Source organism: Athene cunicularia (assembly GCF_003259725.1).
Source record: "Athene cunicularia isolate RWA chromosome 2 unlocalized genomic scaffold, athCun1 chr2_part1, whole genome shotgun sequence".
Classification (NCBI taxonomy): Eukaryota; Metazoa; Chordata; class Aves; order Strigiformes; family Strigidae; genus Athene; species Athene cunicularia.
Window position 1 is genome coordinate 136,570,276 of NW_020799095.1, and position 17,616 is coordinate 136,587,891.

Genomic DNA, 17,616 nt, shown 5'->3' on the forward strand with positions numbered 1-17,616 from the left:
GGCTCTCAGGATTCTGGGGGTGAGTGTGTCAAAGGCCTTTCTGAAGTCAGAGTATTAATTGTCCACTACTCTCCCACTTTCATCTCCTCATAGACACCAACATGTTGTTTGGGCGTGATTCCCCATGGTAAATCCATGCAGACTGTTCCAAATCAGCCAATTGCCCTTTGTTTTGGAAATAGTTTCCAGGCTGATGTGATCCATAATCTTTCCAGGGATGGAGTTTAAAATGACCAGCCCTTTACTTCCCCAGGTCCTCTTCTCATTCTTCTTCAAGGTGCAAGTGAATTTTTTCCATTCACCAGGAACCATACTATTGTCATGACCTTTCAGAGATGATAGAAAGCAGCTTTGCAGTGGCATCAACCAGCTTCCTCAACACTTGGGTGCATGTCATCTGTTCCAGTGAAGATATGTACAACCAGATGGCTTAACTACTTCTTGACACTTTCTTCCTCCACTGCGGATAATGTTACACTCTCACAAACTCTACTAGTAGGTTCAGGGAGGACTGGAGGCAAAATATACCGTTAAAAAAAAAACAAGGTAAAAAGGCATTAAGTACCACAACCTTTCCATTTTCTTTTCACTGTGTCCTCAGCCTCAGTGGTAGGTAACCATTCCATCAGAGCATTTGCCCTAGTCAGCTATGGAATCACATGCATCAAAAAAGTTGTCAGGAACACACTCAAGAGATCACTTGGACTGCTTGTTCTAAGCCACACTGTATTTGTAGCTGCTATTGGAGAGGTTAAAATTCCCTGTGAGTACCAGGGCTGTGCTTCTTCCAGGTATCATCTGTTTTATCCTGGCCAGTTGATCTGTGTCAGGCACCTATAAAATTATCATCTGTAGTTCGTTTCCTCAAGTAATCTAACCATTCTCTGCTCTTGAAAAATGTTAATCCTTCACAAAATTGCAGCTCTTATTGAAAGTAGTTTAGAATTTCTTAGGTGTACACCTTAAATCTTTTCTTTACCATCCTCTGCCTTTTCTTTCCTATTTATGATATGTGACACCATTAATAAATCCTCCCTCAAGTCTGTATGTTCTCTGTCCAGTCATACATTCTAAGTAAAAATAAAAGACACTTGGTTCATAAAATATTTTATTAAGAGTTTTCTCCTCAATAATGTAATTATTAATTTTGACTAGATCAGAGGCATGTCAAGTTTTCTGTTGCAGATATCATGCTTACATTACTGTGATACTTACAATCCACTGTGCAAGAAACTAACAAAAATTTAAGAATTTTACAACTGCTCTTTTGATAATTAATAACAGCTATATCACTTTGAAATTTTACAAAGTGGAATTGTTTAGGTTGGAAAAGATCCTTAAAATCATTGAGTCCAACTGTTAACCTAATATTGCCAAGTCTACCACTGGACCATGTTCTTAAGCACCATGTCTGCACGACTTTTAAATACCTCCAAGGATTGTCACTCCACCACTAGGTTGCTAAATGTTGTGTGTTTGTGGTCCAGAAATGTAAATACTTAATAGAAGGGATGAAATTTTAAAATGAAAATTAAAACACTGCTTTTGTTTATGTTTCCTTGTTCTAAGGTAGATGCTGAAATACTTTCTCCATATATTCTGAGAAAAGCAGGAGACATAATCATATCAGGTGTACAGGAAAACTAGGATTAGGTTGATTCCTTTCTGAAATTTCCCCTCACATATATACTCACAAACACATAAATTCATGCCTACATCTTCCCATTACTTAGATTTCTAGTCCCTTTACAAATTTGTTGAAAATCTATATTATTTCTTTGGCATCGTGACTTCTGGAGACACAGAAAGAAATAAGAGGTCTTAGTGGCACACACAGGCTAGCAGTAATATTAGAGTAATATTCTGCCTTGTTTCCAAAGGACAGTGGCTCATTTCTTTAAGCCTAGATCAAGAATGAGAAGAAACTGTGCCCCTAATGACAAGACTGTATTCCACTGCACAGCAGAAAAAGATTGGCCCTTTTGAAAAATCAATATATTTTCTTGTTCTTTAGAAGTTCTGTGTCTCTGAACTGCTTTCTATAGCACTTCCATCTGCATTTACCAATTCAATTGAGAAATAAGAAGAAATATTTTTAAGTTATGTGGAACAGTACATACATCTGGGCTCGCCATCAGTGTATTTGACACCTATTTTTAGTTTTTAGTACTATCTCATACTGTGGAGACAGCTTCCTTTACCTCTGTAGAATCCAATGAATTTAGGAAAGTAAAAGGAGACTTTGTGGCTTTGTCTAAGCAACAAATGCATCAGTCTTTCCTTTGTATACCTTTACATTTACTCATTCTTTTCAGAATAAGTGGAGAAGAAAATAAATCAAAGGAGGTTAGGATGTACTGCCTCTATATCAGCAACATCTGTATTTTCCCTCTGGTTGTCTTTATTGGATGTCTTCATATTCATTTATTATCAAATATTTCTGTTTCTTGAGCCACGCAGAGGGAGTTATGAAAACTCCTATTGATTATGAATATTGCAAGCCTGTATTTTCTTGTTTACTGTGTTCTGACCTCAGACATTTCTGTCTGAGACAGGTAGACAGCTCTACCATGGCCTATCATACAAAGGTCTAGACGAAATACTTTTTTCATTTTCAGTATTGGCCTCCTAGATTCTAGCACATTGTTTCATCTTACAGGAACTTAAATACACATATGACAACATGACCTAATACGTAAAGGAAAAACAAAAATAAATTTTACTCTGAAAAAAACATGTATATATGATGTTAAGTTTTGTCATTGTACAATTATTTTTGAAACCTGTAAACTGCTGTCTGAATTTATTTTTTATTTTGAATAATTCATTTAACATTATCATGTATCAGCTAAATGAAATCATACTAGAAGCTATACCTTAAACTTGTAACATTATATTTTGTGTGTACAGATAATACACATTATCACACTCTCAGGCAAAGCCAAAACATTACCAGGCAGAAAACTATGGGAAATTAAAACATTAAAATTTACACTCGTGCACTGAACTTTTTTAATATAAAAGAAAATAATTTTATTTACCTTTGTACTCTAGATGAAATCCAGTAAAACTAACAGATCCATCACTCCGAAAAGCCAGATGCATGGTATTTGAACTGCTTTCTATCCTCTCTGGCAGCTTGCTATCTTGGAAGCTCCCAATCAGTGGGCTATTACCATCTGGCCCATCATAGATATAAAAAAAAAAAAAAAAAAAAAAAAAAAAAAAAGATAAGTATTAGCTAGAATATGCTTTGCCTAACATTTTTACTCATATAATCTTAAGTAAAAGTTTACTATCACTGTGTTCATAACAGGAAAAAAGTCTCCACTGTCAGAATAATGTTGTGTAGAGCTTTTTCTTTAGAAATGAACAGATATACAATATTTGTCAGTTCTCCACTTAGAAATAATATTTTGTTGCTAGTCAGAAGAACAAGTAAATTTTTTTAAATAAAAAAAAAAACCCAAAACCATATTTCTGAAACTTTAGAGATATAAACAACATAGATCTACTGGAACTCCTGGTAGAAATATTTTATGGTATAATGCAGTCAGCTGCAGAGTGCACACAGTTTCCAGTCAGACTGAACACTTACACGCAGTCAGGGGATCATCTTCCAGTAACCATAAGAGCAAGAAGCGTTTTGATTATAATCAGTTTAATTGAAAAGGTGTAGTATTGAAACATCATCTTTCATTTTGGACTTAACTTTAGCTAATTTTAAAAAAATGAATTAATTCATTTAATGGTGTAACTATAGTTAACTAACTTAATTTGTTAATTTTTAATTTTATTTTTAAAAATTTAATTTTAATTTTAAAAATTAAGTTAAAATTATTTATAAGACTGTCCCTGTATGAAGAAAAAAAAAAAAAAAAAAGATTGTCAGTAAAAGAATGAAAATCCAACCACTAGAATGATTTTGCCTCTACCTGACACTAGCTCCTGAATAAAATAAATGTAGGTATTGAAGACCTGATACAGCTCCTTCAGGGAAAATATTTTTTAACTTTTGGATTATTTAAAAAATATTTCCTTACAAAAGAAATGTGAAAGTCAAATGTCAACATCTTCAATTTTTCAAGTGCTCTGGTTTGTTTTGAGTTTAAAAGTGTTAGCTGCAGTAAGTCCCACTCAAAAGCATATTTATGAATACTCTGTGGAGTATCCAGAGTCTGGTTTATGCAGGAGGGTTTTTTTTTTTCCTCAGTTTGGAACACTCTGTGTGTCATAATTGAGGCAAGCCTCAGTAGGTATGCAATATATTTTGAGCAAGGCTAAGCTTGTCGGCTTCTGTCAAGAATCATAATAATTGTCCAGATTTAAGACCAGCTTGCCAATATTTGGGATCTATAAGCTGTTCATATATTTTACTGAGTCACAATGTAAAACATTGTTTTTACTGTAAGACTGAGGATCTCATATTTAAATGTACAATATAAAGAGGAGAATATTCTTAGATATTTCATCAAACAGAAAAAAGTGTTACTGCATGGTAGAAAGTCGCTTAGCAACTTACAGCATTCTGAACTCTCCAATAAGATGGTTAAATTGCTAATTATGTAAATATAATTGATTGATTAATTTGCTTGGCAGGAGTTCTTCAAAACACAGACTATATCACTGAGCACTGAGAACAGACAAACTGTATGACCTACAACACTAAACAACTTTCCACATTATCACTGATCAGAAAAATAAAGCCAGTATTACAGAACAAATGGCAGAAGAAGGATTTAAATTTGATGCGACATTACAAGTAAAATTTTTAACTTTTCTGTGATATCATCATATGCCCCACTTGGGATGCATATTTTCCACACATAATATGTATATTAATTTACTTTCTGGGTTAAACACAATGCAGACAGAAAAAGCCCCTCTGTGGATTCTATTAAGCTCCATTTAATTTTGCATTGTGATGAAGAAAAATACTAAAATTTCAATACTAAAACTAAAATTCCATTTAATAACCAGAACAACAAGAATTATCCTGCTGAATTATCCTCCAATAATATGGACTAATAAAACTTAAGACTACTTTTGAAATCTTGCTTAAATAGCAGGTGAGTGTCTCCTACAAAATATGATGAATCAGATGGCTGTGTCATTAAAAACTTTCCTCGTGGTTTGGGGACAATCCAGTGAGTTACTTCATGCTGTCTTCTCAGGAGGAGAATCTTGGCAAATTGAGCACCATCCAGTTCCACATTATTCAGTGTAAACTGAGAGTGCTTTTAAATGAACAGAAGCTATGAGCTTCCAAGCTCCACCTCTATGTGTATTGAATACTCTAACGTATTTGTTGTGACTGCTAACAAAGATAACAATTACTAATAATTTTGATAATTCTATTAATAATAAATATTTCACCCTACAAGGCTCTGAACAATTGCCAATAATAAAGCTACAAACATGACTTCGAAAATTACGAGCAAAGAGCAGTTTACCTGATAAATGCTAATGATATAACATAATCATTATTAACAGTGATAGTCCAGTCACAGTCTCTGCTGTGGGGATAAGGATGAGGGAAGTTTGGTGAAAGTATAAAACCTGATGAGCCAGTCAAGTTTCCTCCACAGGGAGCTGTGAATAAAAATAAATCAGAATTGAAGAAAGAAGGTAAGAGAAAAAGAAGCAAGTACCAGCAAGCTGTTCACTGACATTTAATGTCCTCTAAAAGTTAAACAAGAAACAAGCGAAGTATTTACAAAGCTTTAATAGAAACGAAAAATGTATTCACTTTTCTCCTTAGACAAATACTAATATTACTAAGTGAAGCACTTGTTTTTGAACTCTGTGTCCTTTTATTTGCTTGCATAACATTCTGTCAAGTCTCTTCTGAAAATACTGTGAACTTGAAAAATATTCTGGCTGCAGACATAAAAATCTTGACTGGATAAGCTTTCCAGTTTTTACTTCTTGTTAAAGGCATTATAAAAGAAGCTTCTTAGGATATGAAATATGATCTACTTCCACTGATAATGCAACTCGTTGCATTTTCCCCAGACATCACTGATTACTAATTCAGATCAAGACTGATATATACATGAAATTCAAAGAAAACATTCTACTAATTGCAGTTTTCAGACTCAGAGATAAATAAAATATCTTCCAAGGACATACAGAATAGATAAACACATTTTTCTGACTGATTTTAAAATTGTTAAATGTTGTGTGTTTGTGGTCCAGAAATGTAAATACTTAATAGAAGGGATGAAAGTGTCACTACCCTCATGAAATTTTCTGTTTCAGCATTCTTTAACTGAGACTTCATATAAGACAAGAAAATAAGCATGTTTTCTAACGATTTTTTTTTTTTTTTATGAAAGAACTTATTTTATTCAAAATATTCCAGATATGATTTTATAAAGACTTAAAACTCTGCAAAGTTCAATTCTATGAAGTGATCATCTACAGTACCATGGAAAGGAGCTGATCACTCAGGTTGGAAAAGACCTTTAAGACTATCAAGTCCAACCATTAACTTAAGATTACCATGTCCACCACTAGACCATGTCCCTAAGCACCACATCTGCACATCTCTTAAATAACTCCAGGGATGGTGACTCCACCACTTCCCTAGGCAGGCAACATTTGACAATCCTTTCAGTGAAGGAATTTTTCCTAATATACAATATAAACCTCTCCAGGTACAACTTGAGGCTGCTTCTTCTTGTCCTATAGCTTGTTACTCGTTACTTGTGAGAGAGACTGAAACCCACCTTGCTACAAGATCCTTTCAGGTAGTTGTAGAGAGTGATAAGGTCTCTCCCTTCAGCCTCCTTTTCTCCAGGCTAAACAACCCCAGTTCCCTTGGTGCTCCTCACAGGACTTGTGATTTAGACCCTTCACCAGTTTGTTGCTCTTTTCTGGATGCACTCCAGCACCTCAGTGTCTTTCTTGCAGTGAGAGGCCCAAAACTGAACACAGTATTCGAGGAGTGACTTCACCAGTGCTGAGAACAGGGGGACAATCACTTCCCAAGCCCTTCTGGCCACACTATTTCTGATACAAGCCAGCATGCTAATCGGCCTTCTTGGCTAGCTAGGCACACTGCCAGTTCATATGCAGCTAGCTGTTGAGCAACATTCAATTTTTATTTTTTTTTTTTTTCTGCCAGACAGCTTTCCAGCCATTCTTCCCCAAGCCTGTAGCATTGCATGGGGTTGTTGTGACCAAAGTGCAGAATCTGTCACTTAGCCTTGTTGAACCTCATCTAATTGGCCTTAGCCCATCAATACAGCCTGTCCAGATCCCTTTATAGACCCTTTCTACCCTCAAGCAGATCAACACTCCTGCCTAACTTGGTGTTGCCCGCAAATTTACTGAGCATGCACTTGATTCCCTTATCCAGATCTTTGACAAAGATATTAAACAGAACTGGCCCTGATACTGCGCCTTCACAGAAACATCACTTGTGACCATCCGCCAACCGAATTTAACTTAATTCACCACCTCTCTTTGGGCCCATCCATCCATCCATCCATCCATCCATCCATCCATCCATCCATCCATCCATCCATTTTTTTATTCAGAAAAGAGTATGCCCATCTGTCCTGGTTTTGGCCAGGATAGAGTTAACTTTCCTTGGGCTGAGAGGGAGCACAGCTAGAGGGTCGGGCCTGCATCAGTCATTGGAGTACTCCATATCATGTGACATCATGCTCAGTATATAACGGAGATGTGTGCTCTCTCATTTCTTTTTTTCCAGTCAGCCTGGCAGGATTTTTGTTGGGGTTGGGGAACGCTGCTGGGGGTGGGCTGCATACCTGTCGCTGTGAACAACTGCATTGTATATTACTCATTTGGACTTACTACTGTTAATGTTGTTTTGTTACTACCGCTAAATACTCTTTTAATTCAACCTATGAAATTATTTTTTTGTCGTGTCATGTGTCCCCCCCCCCCCCATTTCACCAGGGAGGGGCAGGGGAAGTAAGTGACTGGCCAGTTGGTGATTGTCTACCGGCGGGGTTCAAACCACAACACCATCCAAGTCACAAGTAGGCAGTTTCTCCAGGAGAATACAGTGGGAAATTGTCTCAAAGGCTTTACTGAAGTCCAGGTACAGATCAAAATGATATGTACAGATATAAATCAACTGAGTGGGAAATATACAGAGTGAGTTCTAATGAAAGTTCTAATTTTTATAAGAAATAAATCATAAATCATTTAAGAATTCAAGTAGTGATAGAAAACTTAAGTAGATAATATATCCACAGTTACAATATATATCAGTATAGTCTTCCTACATTTTATTTATTTATCTTATATTAAAATGGATCAATAGATAGCTAAATTACCTCAAAACTAAAATAAAATTAGAATCTTCCATTACATTTTGATACTGTAAGTGGTAATGAATTCCAAAATCACTGTTTTGTGTAAAAGCAGTTAGCTGAAACACTACCTTGTTCTAGGAACACATAAATATTATAAATCAATAGTACTAGCAAATGTATATAATAATTTTCAAGACCAAGCACATTTTTTTTTTTGCTTCACTTAACAATCGCCAAATAAAAATTTCATCCTGATATTTCTCAGAGCTTTTCAGTTGCTTGAGAAAGTTGCATTAGCTACAAGGTAACAGACTAGTGGATTTTGATTTAGTAAATAATTTACTTAGTTATATAATAAGGATAATAATGGCAATTTCTCTGTCTTCACAAGATTAAAATTGGCATTATTTCTAATCAGTCACATCTCTAATGTTCTTTTGTTACAATTCTGAAACAAAATAATATTAAATTATTACAAAGCAATATGCTTCCTCTAACTGTAAAAGAGGTCATTGTAACCTTCTATCTTGCTGAACTAAAAGTTTGTGCAAAAGAGGAACTGTGAGGTTGTATGGAATGTAAATGTTACTCATGACCTTGAACTAGGGTTCTTCAATATAGCGCTGTAAATTCATGCTCTTCAAGCACTTTAATGCTTCAGGCTGCACTATCTGTATCTCAAGAATGAAAATGTGAAGACTATTGAAGAGAACATTAAGGTTATCCACTGTAACCAAGCTTCACTGAAATGACCCCTAAACTGTATCAGTCTGATGATATTTTCCGAGTCACCCTGAACTTACACACGTTGATACAAAGTTAACTCAAACTGTCATGACCCTGTTTCAGACTACTTTCTCTCAATGTCTGCTTCCATTGATACTTTCCTAATGTGTCTTGATTTACTTTAGTTCTCTGTTAATTTCATTGATAGAATATTTGCATATTCATAGCTTCTTTCTTATCTACTTACTCTTTCCTTTACACACATTAGCAGTTACTATTTGTGTTTATAGTGAGACTGATTCTTTCATTTAATCCTTACCAATGTCTAGTTGATAATCAAAGAGACTCTCCAGGGAGTTAAAGTACACAAAGATGGACAGTTAAATTATTTTTTATTTCAAACTATACCATTAACAGCAATAAAAAAAACCCCATTAATCTTCAACTTTTTAAAATAGCTCCCAAGTCAAATTTTATTAAATTCAGATATTTTCTAGATCAATAATAATAATTATAAGACTTTCCTCAGAAAAGATCACTGGAAGGCTACTATCTACTAGAGACCTTTGTAATTTCTTATTACTTTTCATCAGGATTCAGTTAACCGAGTTAAATGCTTTCAAAATCCATTTTATACAAGCTATGTTAATCAGAATAGCATAGAGACTAAGACGGCATTTCTAGAAATAAATGGTACATACTAATTTTTACTAATGATTTTTTTTTTTTCTTTCTAAAATAATGAAGACTGCCAGAGAAATGAGGCTACCATCTTCTCAGTCTTCTCTGTGGCACCCTACTTTAGCCCTTGCATGATGTTACTTGATCTATAAATTCACCAGGTAATTTGCCTGATATTTTACATGCATGGACATATGAACCTCCCCATTTATCACCATTTTTCAATTTTAAGGCAAAGCTGAGTGTTACTGACATTGACTTTCTCACTTTCTCCGTCACAGATCATCAAATTATAAATATGTCCTTGAGAGGAAAACGATGAGAACTATTGCAACTACAGAGGAAAGGTGTTTGTAATGTCTGTTGAAGCTTTATACAGAATAATTTATGAGATGTGTAGTACTTGTATGCATTTGTTCTTCAAAGAAATTTTCTAGAGCAGTGTGATTCATTGTACAAGAATTTCAAAATTTAGGAAAACATTTGATTTTTTTTCTGCATACCTATACAGACTGGTGGGTTGGGCTGCCAGAAGTACCGATTTTCTACCTGAATGCAGGTTATTCTCTCATCTCCTTGCAGTTCATAGCCAGGATCACATTGAAAAATGACAGTGTCTCCAGGTTCTCTTCCATCCCCATTTCTAGTTCCATTCATGGGAACACCAGGATCACGGCAGGCAGTAGCTACAGAACCTAACAAAGAAGGGGAAAAATAAAATATTTTTTTCAAGAAGTCAGCTTTGCAATCCGTTTTTTTCCATATTACTTTTTCCTAATTAAGAAGATCTACAAGTCCAAAATTTTCCTACTCACTTCTAAAATTTTGATAAACCATACAACAAGCTGCTGGGTTTATACTCTTAATTTTTGCCACCTGCTTTAATTATCGAAAATGTCTAATTTTTCAATTATTTTTTTTTTTAAGAAAAAAATTTATGGAGCATTATAACATGTAAAAAGGGAAGTAAGAGATTTTCTAGTACCCTGGACACTCAGAACTTCTAACTTAGAGGAATTTTAATATTCCTGAAGAGGAAAGAATGGGTTAAGAACCTTGGGTTGTCCAATAAGCCATGCTTGTACACATCTTCAGTTCTCCACATTTCTATCATTCTTAAAAGTATGTATGGCATAACATTTAGTAGAGAATTTGGAAGTGAATTTAATTTATCATTCATATCTACACCCTTTAACATGATATATCTACCATGCTAGGCTTTTGAAATAATATTAAAGAAATCACCTACAGAAAGAAAAATACACATGGACTTAGTCTGAGAGAATATACAGCTACACGTAAAGGATAAGTACAAATTATTCCTAAGACACTTAATCACAATGACTACAAGAGAAGTAAAAGAGATTTATAGATTTTTTTTTCCCCCAGATTTAACATATTAGGATCAATGTATTATTTAATATATTATGCACCAAAATATGTAAGATTATGTGAAAAGTAAGCTCATAAATTTTAATTGAAGTAAATATTATTTCCAACTTACATTAGAGAACTGAAATGTATTATATGTATTACAAATAGATAACAGATGTCAGAGTTGCCTGTGGAACTAGTCCCACTGAGCTCAGTAATCTGTATAACATAAACACGAAGTGGCAGTACTAAGAATTAATTCAGATGCCCTCTTTCTGGGGAGCTAGTACCAGCAGACAGCAATGTATTAATCTGAAATGGTTTATATATTTACTATGTTTCTGAAGAAGAAATCTTGGTCTCAATGGGTTATGTCCCTAAACAAACAAACAAACAAATGTATCTTGCTTTCTGAGACATACTTCATAAAAAAACAAAATAATCAGCTCTATAAAGTTATGGGGCTTTTTATGGGGTTATTTTTCCACATAAGAAGTCTGGAGTACAGGGGAAAAAAAAAAAAAAAAAAGAAGAAATCAGCTATGACTGAAAGTTAGGGAATTTTTTTCTCCTTATTCCTCAAATATTTATTTAAAATATAAACTACAGTATAATAAATGAAAGATTTTTTTTTTAATATAATCATGAAAGTTTTCAGAATTTCTACTTTAGACACAATGATCAGGACTCCTGTTTATATCTTAAATATTGCTGGTTTACAATTTAGAAAAAAATACTTCTAAAATATGGATTTATTAAATTTCACTGCACTATACTAGCAGATTTTGCACATGGTGCATGTAAGAGAATAAGATACTGGAGCTAGATCACACAGGAGTGAAATTTCATCAAATATGAAAAGGTTCATAGTGTTAACACAGGTCAGGAGTAAAAAAGAAATCCTTAAAGTAAACTAGATTGAAACAAGCAGTAAAAAATAGTCATATATTAATCTGCATTCCTCCCTTCGAAGAACACAGAACACATCATTGTATCTTTTGATTAGTGTTGGCCAGTCATGCAATCCATATTGGAGAGAAACTCTATGCTGCCCACTTAAATACGACCTGCCTTGAATCTTGTCATAAACTAGAGTAACATTCCTGCGCCTTATGTAAAACTTGCTGAAATCAATTCTAGAAGAATGGAGGCTGACACTTACACAGAATTTGTAATCAGTCTTGAAGTGCTCAAGAGAGGAGGTTGTTGCTATAAAAGTTGTTATTAACTGTACATCATTTTGTTCTTACTAGATTCTATCATTCTGCAAATAATTTAATATGGCTGAAAAAGAAGGTAAAGGGCCATCCAGATGTATTTGCAATTCCTGATACAAACTCTTTGGGGTTCTTTTAATCTCATGTCTTAATCTTATGCAAATTAACTTTATAATATGAGCTACATATGCCAAACTGATAAACTTTTCCTTATTTGCCATGTACAGGAGTAGCCTTCTTGCATACTTGCATGTTTGTTCAACCTACTTTTGCTTTTGGCTCTGTAGCCAAATTGGTGAAACATGGTTTGGATAACATGGAGTATGAAATGGATGGAAAACAGACTAGTCTGCCAGGCTCAAAGAGTGCCCATGATCCAAAAACCAGGCGGCAGATGACTATCAGCAGTGTCCCTCAGGGGTGGATGTTGACTTCAGTATTGTTCAACACCTTCATTAACGATGAGGACAGTGGGACCAAGAAAACTCTTGGCAAGTTTACAGACACTAGAGGATCAGCTGATAAGCTCATGTGCAGCGATGTTATTTAGGGAGATCTCAGCAGGCTGGAAAAGGACCTGAAAGAAACTTCATGAAGTTCAAAAAAGGAAATGCAAAATCCTGCATCTGGGACAAATCAATCCCAAGAAACAATTTGCCAGAAAGCAGCTTTGCAGAAATGAATAGAGAGGGCAAAAACTCTTTCTGCAAAAGCAGAAAGAAAATATTCAGAAATTGCAACAAGGAAAACTACAACTGCGTAAAACCAAAAAACTGGTTCACTACAAGGGTCAAACACCAGAAATTTTTTTCTAGAGAAGCTGTTATCTCCAAGCTTGGAATTTTCAAAGCCCCAAGTAGTCTGGTATGTTTGACTTGTGTGTGAGGAGGGAGTTGGACTAGAGGTCTTCAGATGTCCTTTACAATCTAAACTATTCTATGACTGTTTTAGGGAAAGAACATTAAAAGCACTAAGATTCATGACATGAACTGATATATTTATTTTTACTTTCTCATACATAAATAATAATTTTGGGTTTAGTTGTCTAAAATCCATGGGAAATTTTGTTTCTATGTTTTCTGTTAAAGTGCTAAATTAGGGAGGCACTTTAAGAAAGAGAGTAAAAAACCTCCATAATATTGCTAGTACATGATACGTGATTTATTTATTCAAGCAGTTGTGTGACATTATCTTCAGTATCATTATCAGGATAGTAAAACAGTGCTGATTTCTTAGTGCAAGTACCCTGTAGATTTATAAAGCTACTAACTTAGAATATTTAGCATAATTTGTCCCACATTCTTTGGAATGTGATTGAGTAAAAATAGGTAAAATCCTTGGATAGGTATGCATACTGGACAAGTCAAACATAGATAAATTTTTGACACATCTTCCTCTAAATTTTTAATTTATACTTATATAAAAATCTCCAATATTTTCTATTGAGAACAAGCACTCCAGTCAGCTTTGTATCTATCTCTGACCTCCATTTCAAAATACACACATACCTCTATGGAGCATTTTAACAAAAGTAAAGAACAAATTTAGGTACAAAATTTCAGCTATCATTTTAATTTGATTTTCATTTTAAATGGTAGTAGACACTAATATATATAAATGGTAGCAGATTTTTTTTTTTTTACCTGTTCTCATATTTTGAGGAAATAACTGAGCATTTTTTTTTTTTTTTTTTTTTTTTCCTTCTGATTGATTTTAAAAAGGAGTACACTAGGAGAAGATATCCAAACACAGTCCCACACTTACAGTGAGGTTAAAGTGTAATAAATTATTCCTTTACAGCATTTCTGAAAACCACATGTTTCTCCGTAAGCATGTGTCTAAATTCAACTTGCTTAATTAGGAATGAGATTACTTTAACTTAATTTTGGACATGTGAAATTTAGGTGTCATATTAATAGGCTTGTTTCCTAGATTCCTTGTACAGTCAACATCACAAGGGAGAAACATCTACTTCTTAGACACTTCACATTCTCATGTGTTGGAACAGAAGGAAACATTGACCTGATACATCAATCTTTTTCTATTGAGAGAAAAATCCTATATTATAATAAATTTTGACTCCCTCAATGTCATGTATTTGCCTCAAAAAGAAGATGGATTTTTTTTTTTCTTTTTCCAAATTAGATTGTCAGAATAAGAATCCTCAAATACAGAGATATCTTTTTTTTGGGGGGGTGAGGTTAAAAAAAATATTATAAGGGAACCAGAGAAGGAAAAACTCAGTACTGTATATAATTATAGAACCAGTGCATTTCTCCAACACAGACTTTGCATATGAGACCATCAGTTCTCCAGAAAACATGTGTCGATGCACAGGAACAAATAATACTTACTCTGGAGAGTTACTTATTTTACCCCATTCCTGATATGTGACTTGAAGGAAGTGGGGCAGAACCTTGTTTTGGAGTTTCATAGAAGTAAAGCCATTTAATATATTCTCCATCTTCCATTTGGATTTGTCCTAAGAGCACTCATATGAACAAGTTCATATGTTCTAAGCAGTTAAGATTAAAATCATCACTTGACTAGCCGTACATGGCTGTAGAAATGTTCCTACACAGCTGCAGAGACCATTAAACCAGCATTCAGTCATACCCAGAAAGCTTAAACACAGATCTGTCTACAAACGTCCTTGAAATGAGGTATAAAAACATCTCAATACACCTTTTTAATAAGTCATTAAAATGTATTTAAGCAATAAATCAGATAACTAAATTATTGTAAATTGATCATTCCTGCTTCAAAAATATTAAGTTACTGCCAGGGTCCAAAGGTTTCTGATAGTTCATAAGCCCAGACAATTTGATATGTGATTGTAATGTCCTAAAATGACAGCTCCATTTTCATGCAGGAAAGATACTTTGAAACATGGTATTAAAAGTGCGACAAGGCACTAATAGACTCCACTGATGCTGAGAGCAATATAATAAATATCTTGGGATTTCTTGCTGTTAACAGTGATTTCTAAATTTAGTTTTCTATTGAATGACAAGTCTGATATCAGTAAAAAGTCTGAACCCCAGCCCTGAGACAACATTACTTATTCTTTTAAATTAATTTATGCATGTTTTCTGGAGAGAAGACAAAGGGGAATTTTATTTGTTTGGTTTAGAAATAGGGGGGGGAAAAAAAACCCAACTTTTTTTTTTTTTTTTTCCTGCACAGAATCCCATGGAAGCACTAAACCTTCCAAATTTCAATCTCTTCAAAACACACAGCATATAAAAAACCCAAACCAAACCAAACCAACCCAAAACTTAAAAAACCATGTTCTTCAAAACTACTATCATTTAAATAAAGGCTTTCTACGGGTGTTGATCTTTCAAACTTGTATCAGTCTGAACCAATCCTGACAGACCGCACCTTCAAAATTCAAACTGTCCCAGACTCCACTTTAGCCATATGGACACTGCATCTCTAACAGTGTTCAACAACCAGATCAGCCTGGTATTTTCTATCTCAAATACAACCTTCTATAAATTTTTTCCTCAAAAAGAAAGAATAAAATAGCTATTGTTTTTATTGAGTCTTCTACCACCATAGTACTGATAAGAATTTTTTTTTGGTCTATTTTAAATTTCTGTTTCTGCTATAGATTTAATAGAGATTTCGGAGCATAGTCATTAAAATTCTTAAGTATATTCTAACCACAGGCTCAGTTGGTTGATTTTGTATGACTTCATTGATTCTATTTAAGTTTGTCAGTTATTGTCTGAAGATTAAAATGGGAAAATATTAAGAATAAAGCACAAAATCAGAATTTCATTGGGACAATGCACCCTTTCAACAAAAAGAGTAACTTTTTTCACAATCAAGGTTTTCTAGGTTGTCTAGGAAAGCTCTCTGTTTACCTAACTCATAGCTACATCTTCTTAGGCACTTAAATTTGGGTTTCATTCCTCTCAGATTTTGCAACAGTAAACAAGTTAGGAGGTGCAAGCTAGGTCATGTTTATTTTACATGGGAAAAAAACAACCAACCAACCAAAAAAGCCCATAACAAAAAAACTCAAATAAAAATAAACAAAGCCAGAGAAATTAGTAAACTGGGGTAGGCCACAGTTCAAATCTCTCCTAATTGGAAACAGAAGATAGAATACATATTGATGTGGCTTCTCATAGAGCTTCCCGAGTAGTTCAAGAGTCAGTAGCTCAAAGAATGTAATACCTGGATTTAGCTGCAGATTCAAATAATCCTTAAGTAATCTCAAAGAAATAAAAGCTTGGTAAGAAAATAGCTAAATCATCTGTTTACGTTTCAGTTGCAGATATTCCAAGAAGACCAGAGAACAGACTAAATTCTTGAATGACTTTCTTGAAGAAGAGAAGGTCCATGTGGAATGTCTAGAGATGAGACAGCAGGTTGGTTTGCTTCTCTTGTTGCTGTAAGTACTGTGAGAGATGATGGAGCAATAGGTACTGAGGATTATCAATAGCAGCTATCAGGTCACACATTCCATAACCTTCTCAGAGCAGCAGCAGCAAACACGTTGACAATCCAGGGCTCTGGCACAGACAACAGGTCATTTGCTGTCCAAAGCCATAGGAATGGTTGGTACTTATCTTACAGATAGCAAGGCCCATTTCTACCATATCTCTATAACTCTCAGAGATACTTTCTGAGTCTTGACCAAATGCATCCCAGCACCAAGCCTGGTACCACACATGAGAACAGGAAACGGATGACTGAAGAAGGGTTACACGTTGGAACAGGAGTGGTAACACTCTTTTCCCCAGTAGCCCTCCACGGGCATTTCCTGGCTGCCTCTGAACTCACAGGGGCTGCAGCTTGTGATACTTGTGTACTTGTCTTTTTAAACATGTAACTGTCAAATGTAGGCTGTGTGCATGCTATTGTCAAAAGAAGGGTTAAGTCAATTAAATTGTTCTGTCCTGAAAGTTCACTAAGTAAGTTACAGATTTCTTGTGAATTTGTGCAGCTGTGTAGTCCCTCAGTGGGGATTTCTCTTTGCTATCCCCAGGCTCACAGAAACAGGCGAGCCATAACTTGTAAAGTTGCGTGAAAAGATGCATGCTGGAGACTGCTGCAAGGTCCTTTACAGGCTAATGGCTTTTTTTTTTTTTTTTCTTTCCCCATTTCCAATTATATAACAAATAATATTCCCATTTTGGTAATACTGTCCTAATAATAAATAACCTGTAATGTCTTTGTGAGGTTATTTTCTTAAACATTGCATTACACTGCATTATATGTGGGCACATGCACAGGTTCATGCATCCACACCCACACATAAATTGAGTACAAAGTTTTCTGGGAGATTCTAACCTGCAAAAAAAAAAAAAAGT

The 17,616-nt window shown here is 34.7% G+C and overlaps 1 protein-coding gene across 1 annotated transcript in view; it reads right to left on the reverse strand.

Annotated features, from left to right (window-relative positions):
* Positions 1-17,616, reverse strand: part of CSMD3 (CUB and Sushi multiple domains 3) — a 622,514-nt gene that overhangs the window by 202,707 nt on the left and 402,191 nt on the right. Inside the window, exons 28-30 of the mRNA XM_026841511.1 lie at positions 10,202-10,393; positions 5,459-5,592; positions 3,042-3,234 (exon numbers count right to left, since the gene is read on the reverse strand). Coding sequence (XP_026697312.1) covers positions 3,042-3,234; positions 5,459-5,592; positions 10,202-10,393 — 519 coding nt within the window. The remainder of the gene's footprint in view (positions 1-3,041; positions 3,235-5,458; positions 5,593-10,201; positions 10,394-17,616) is intronic.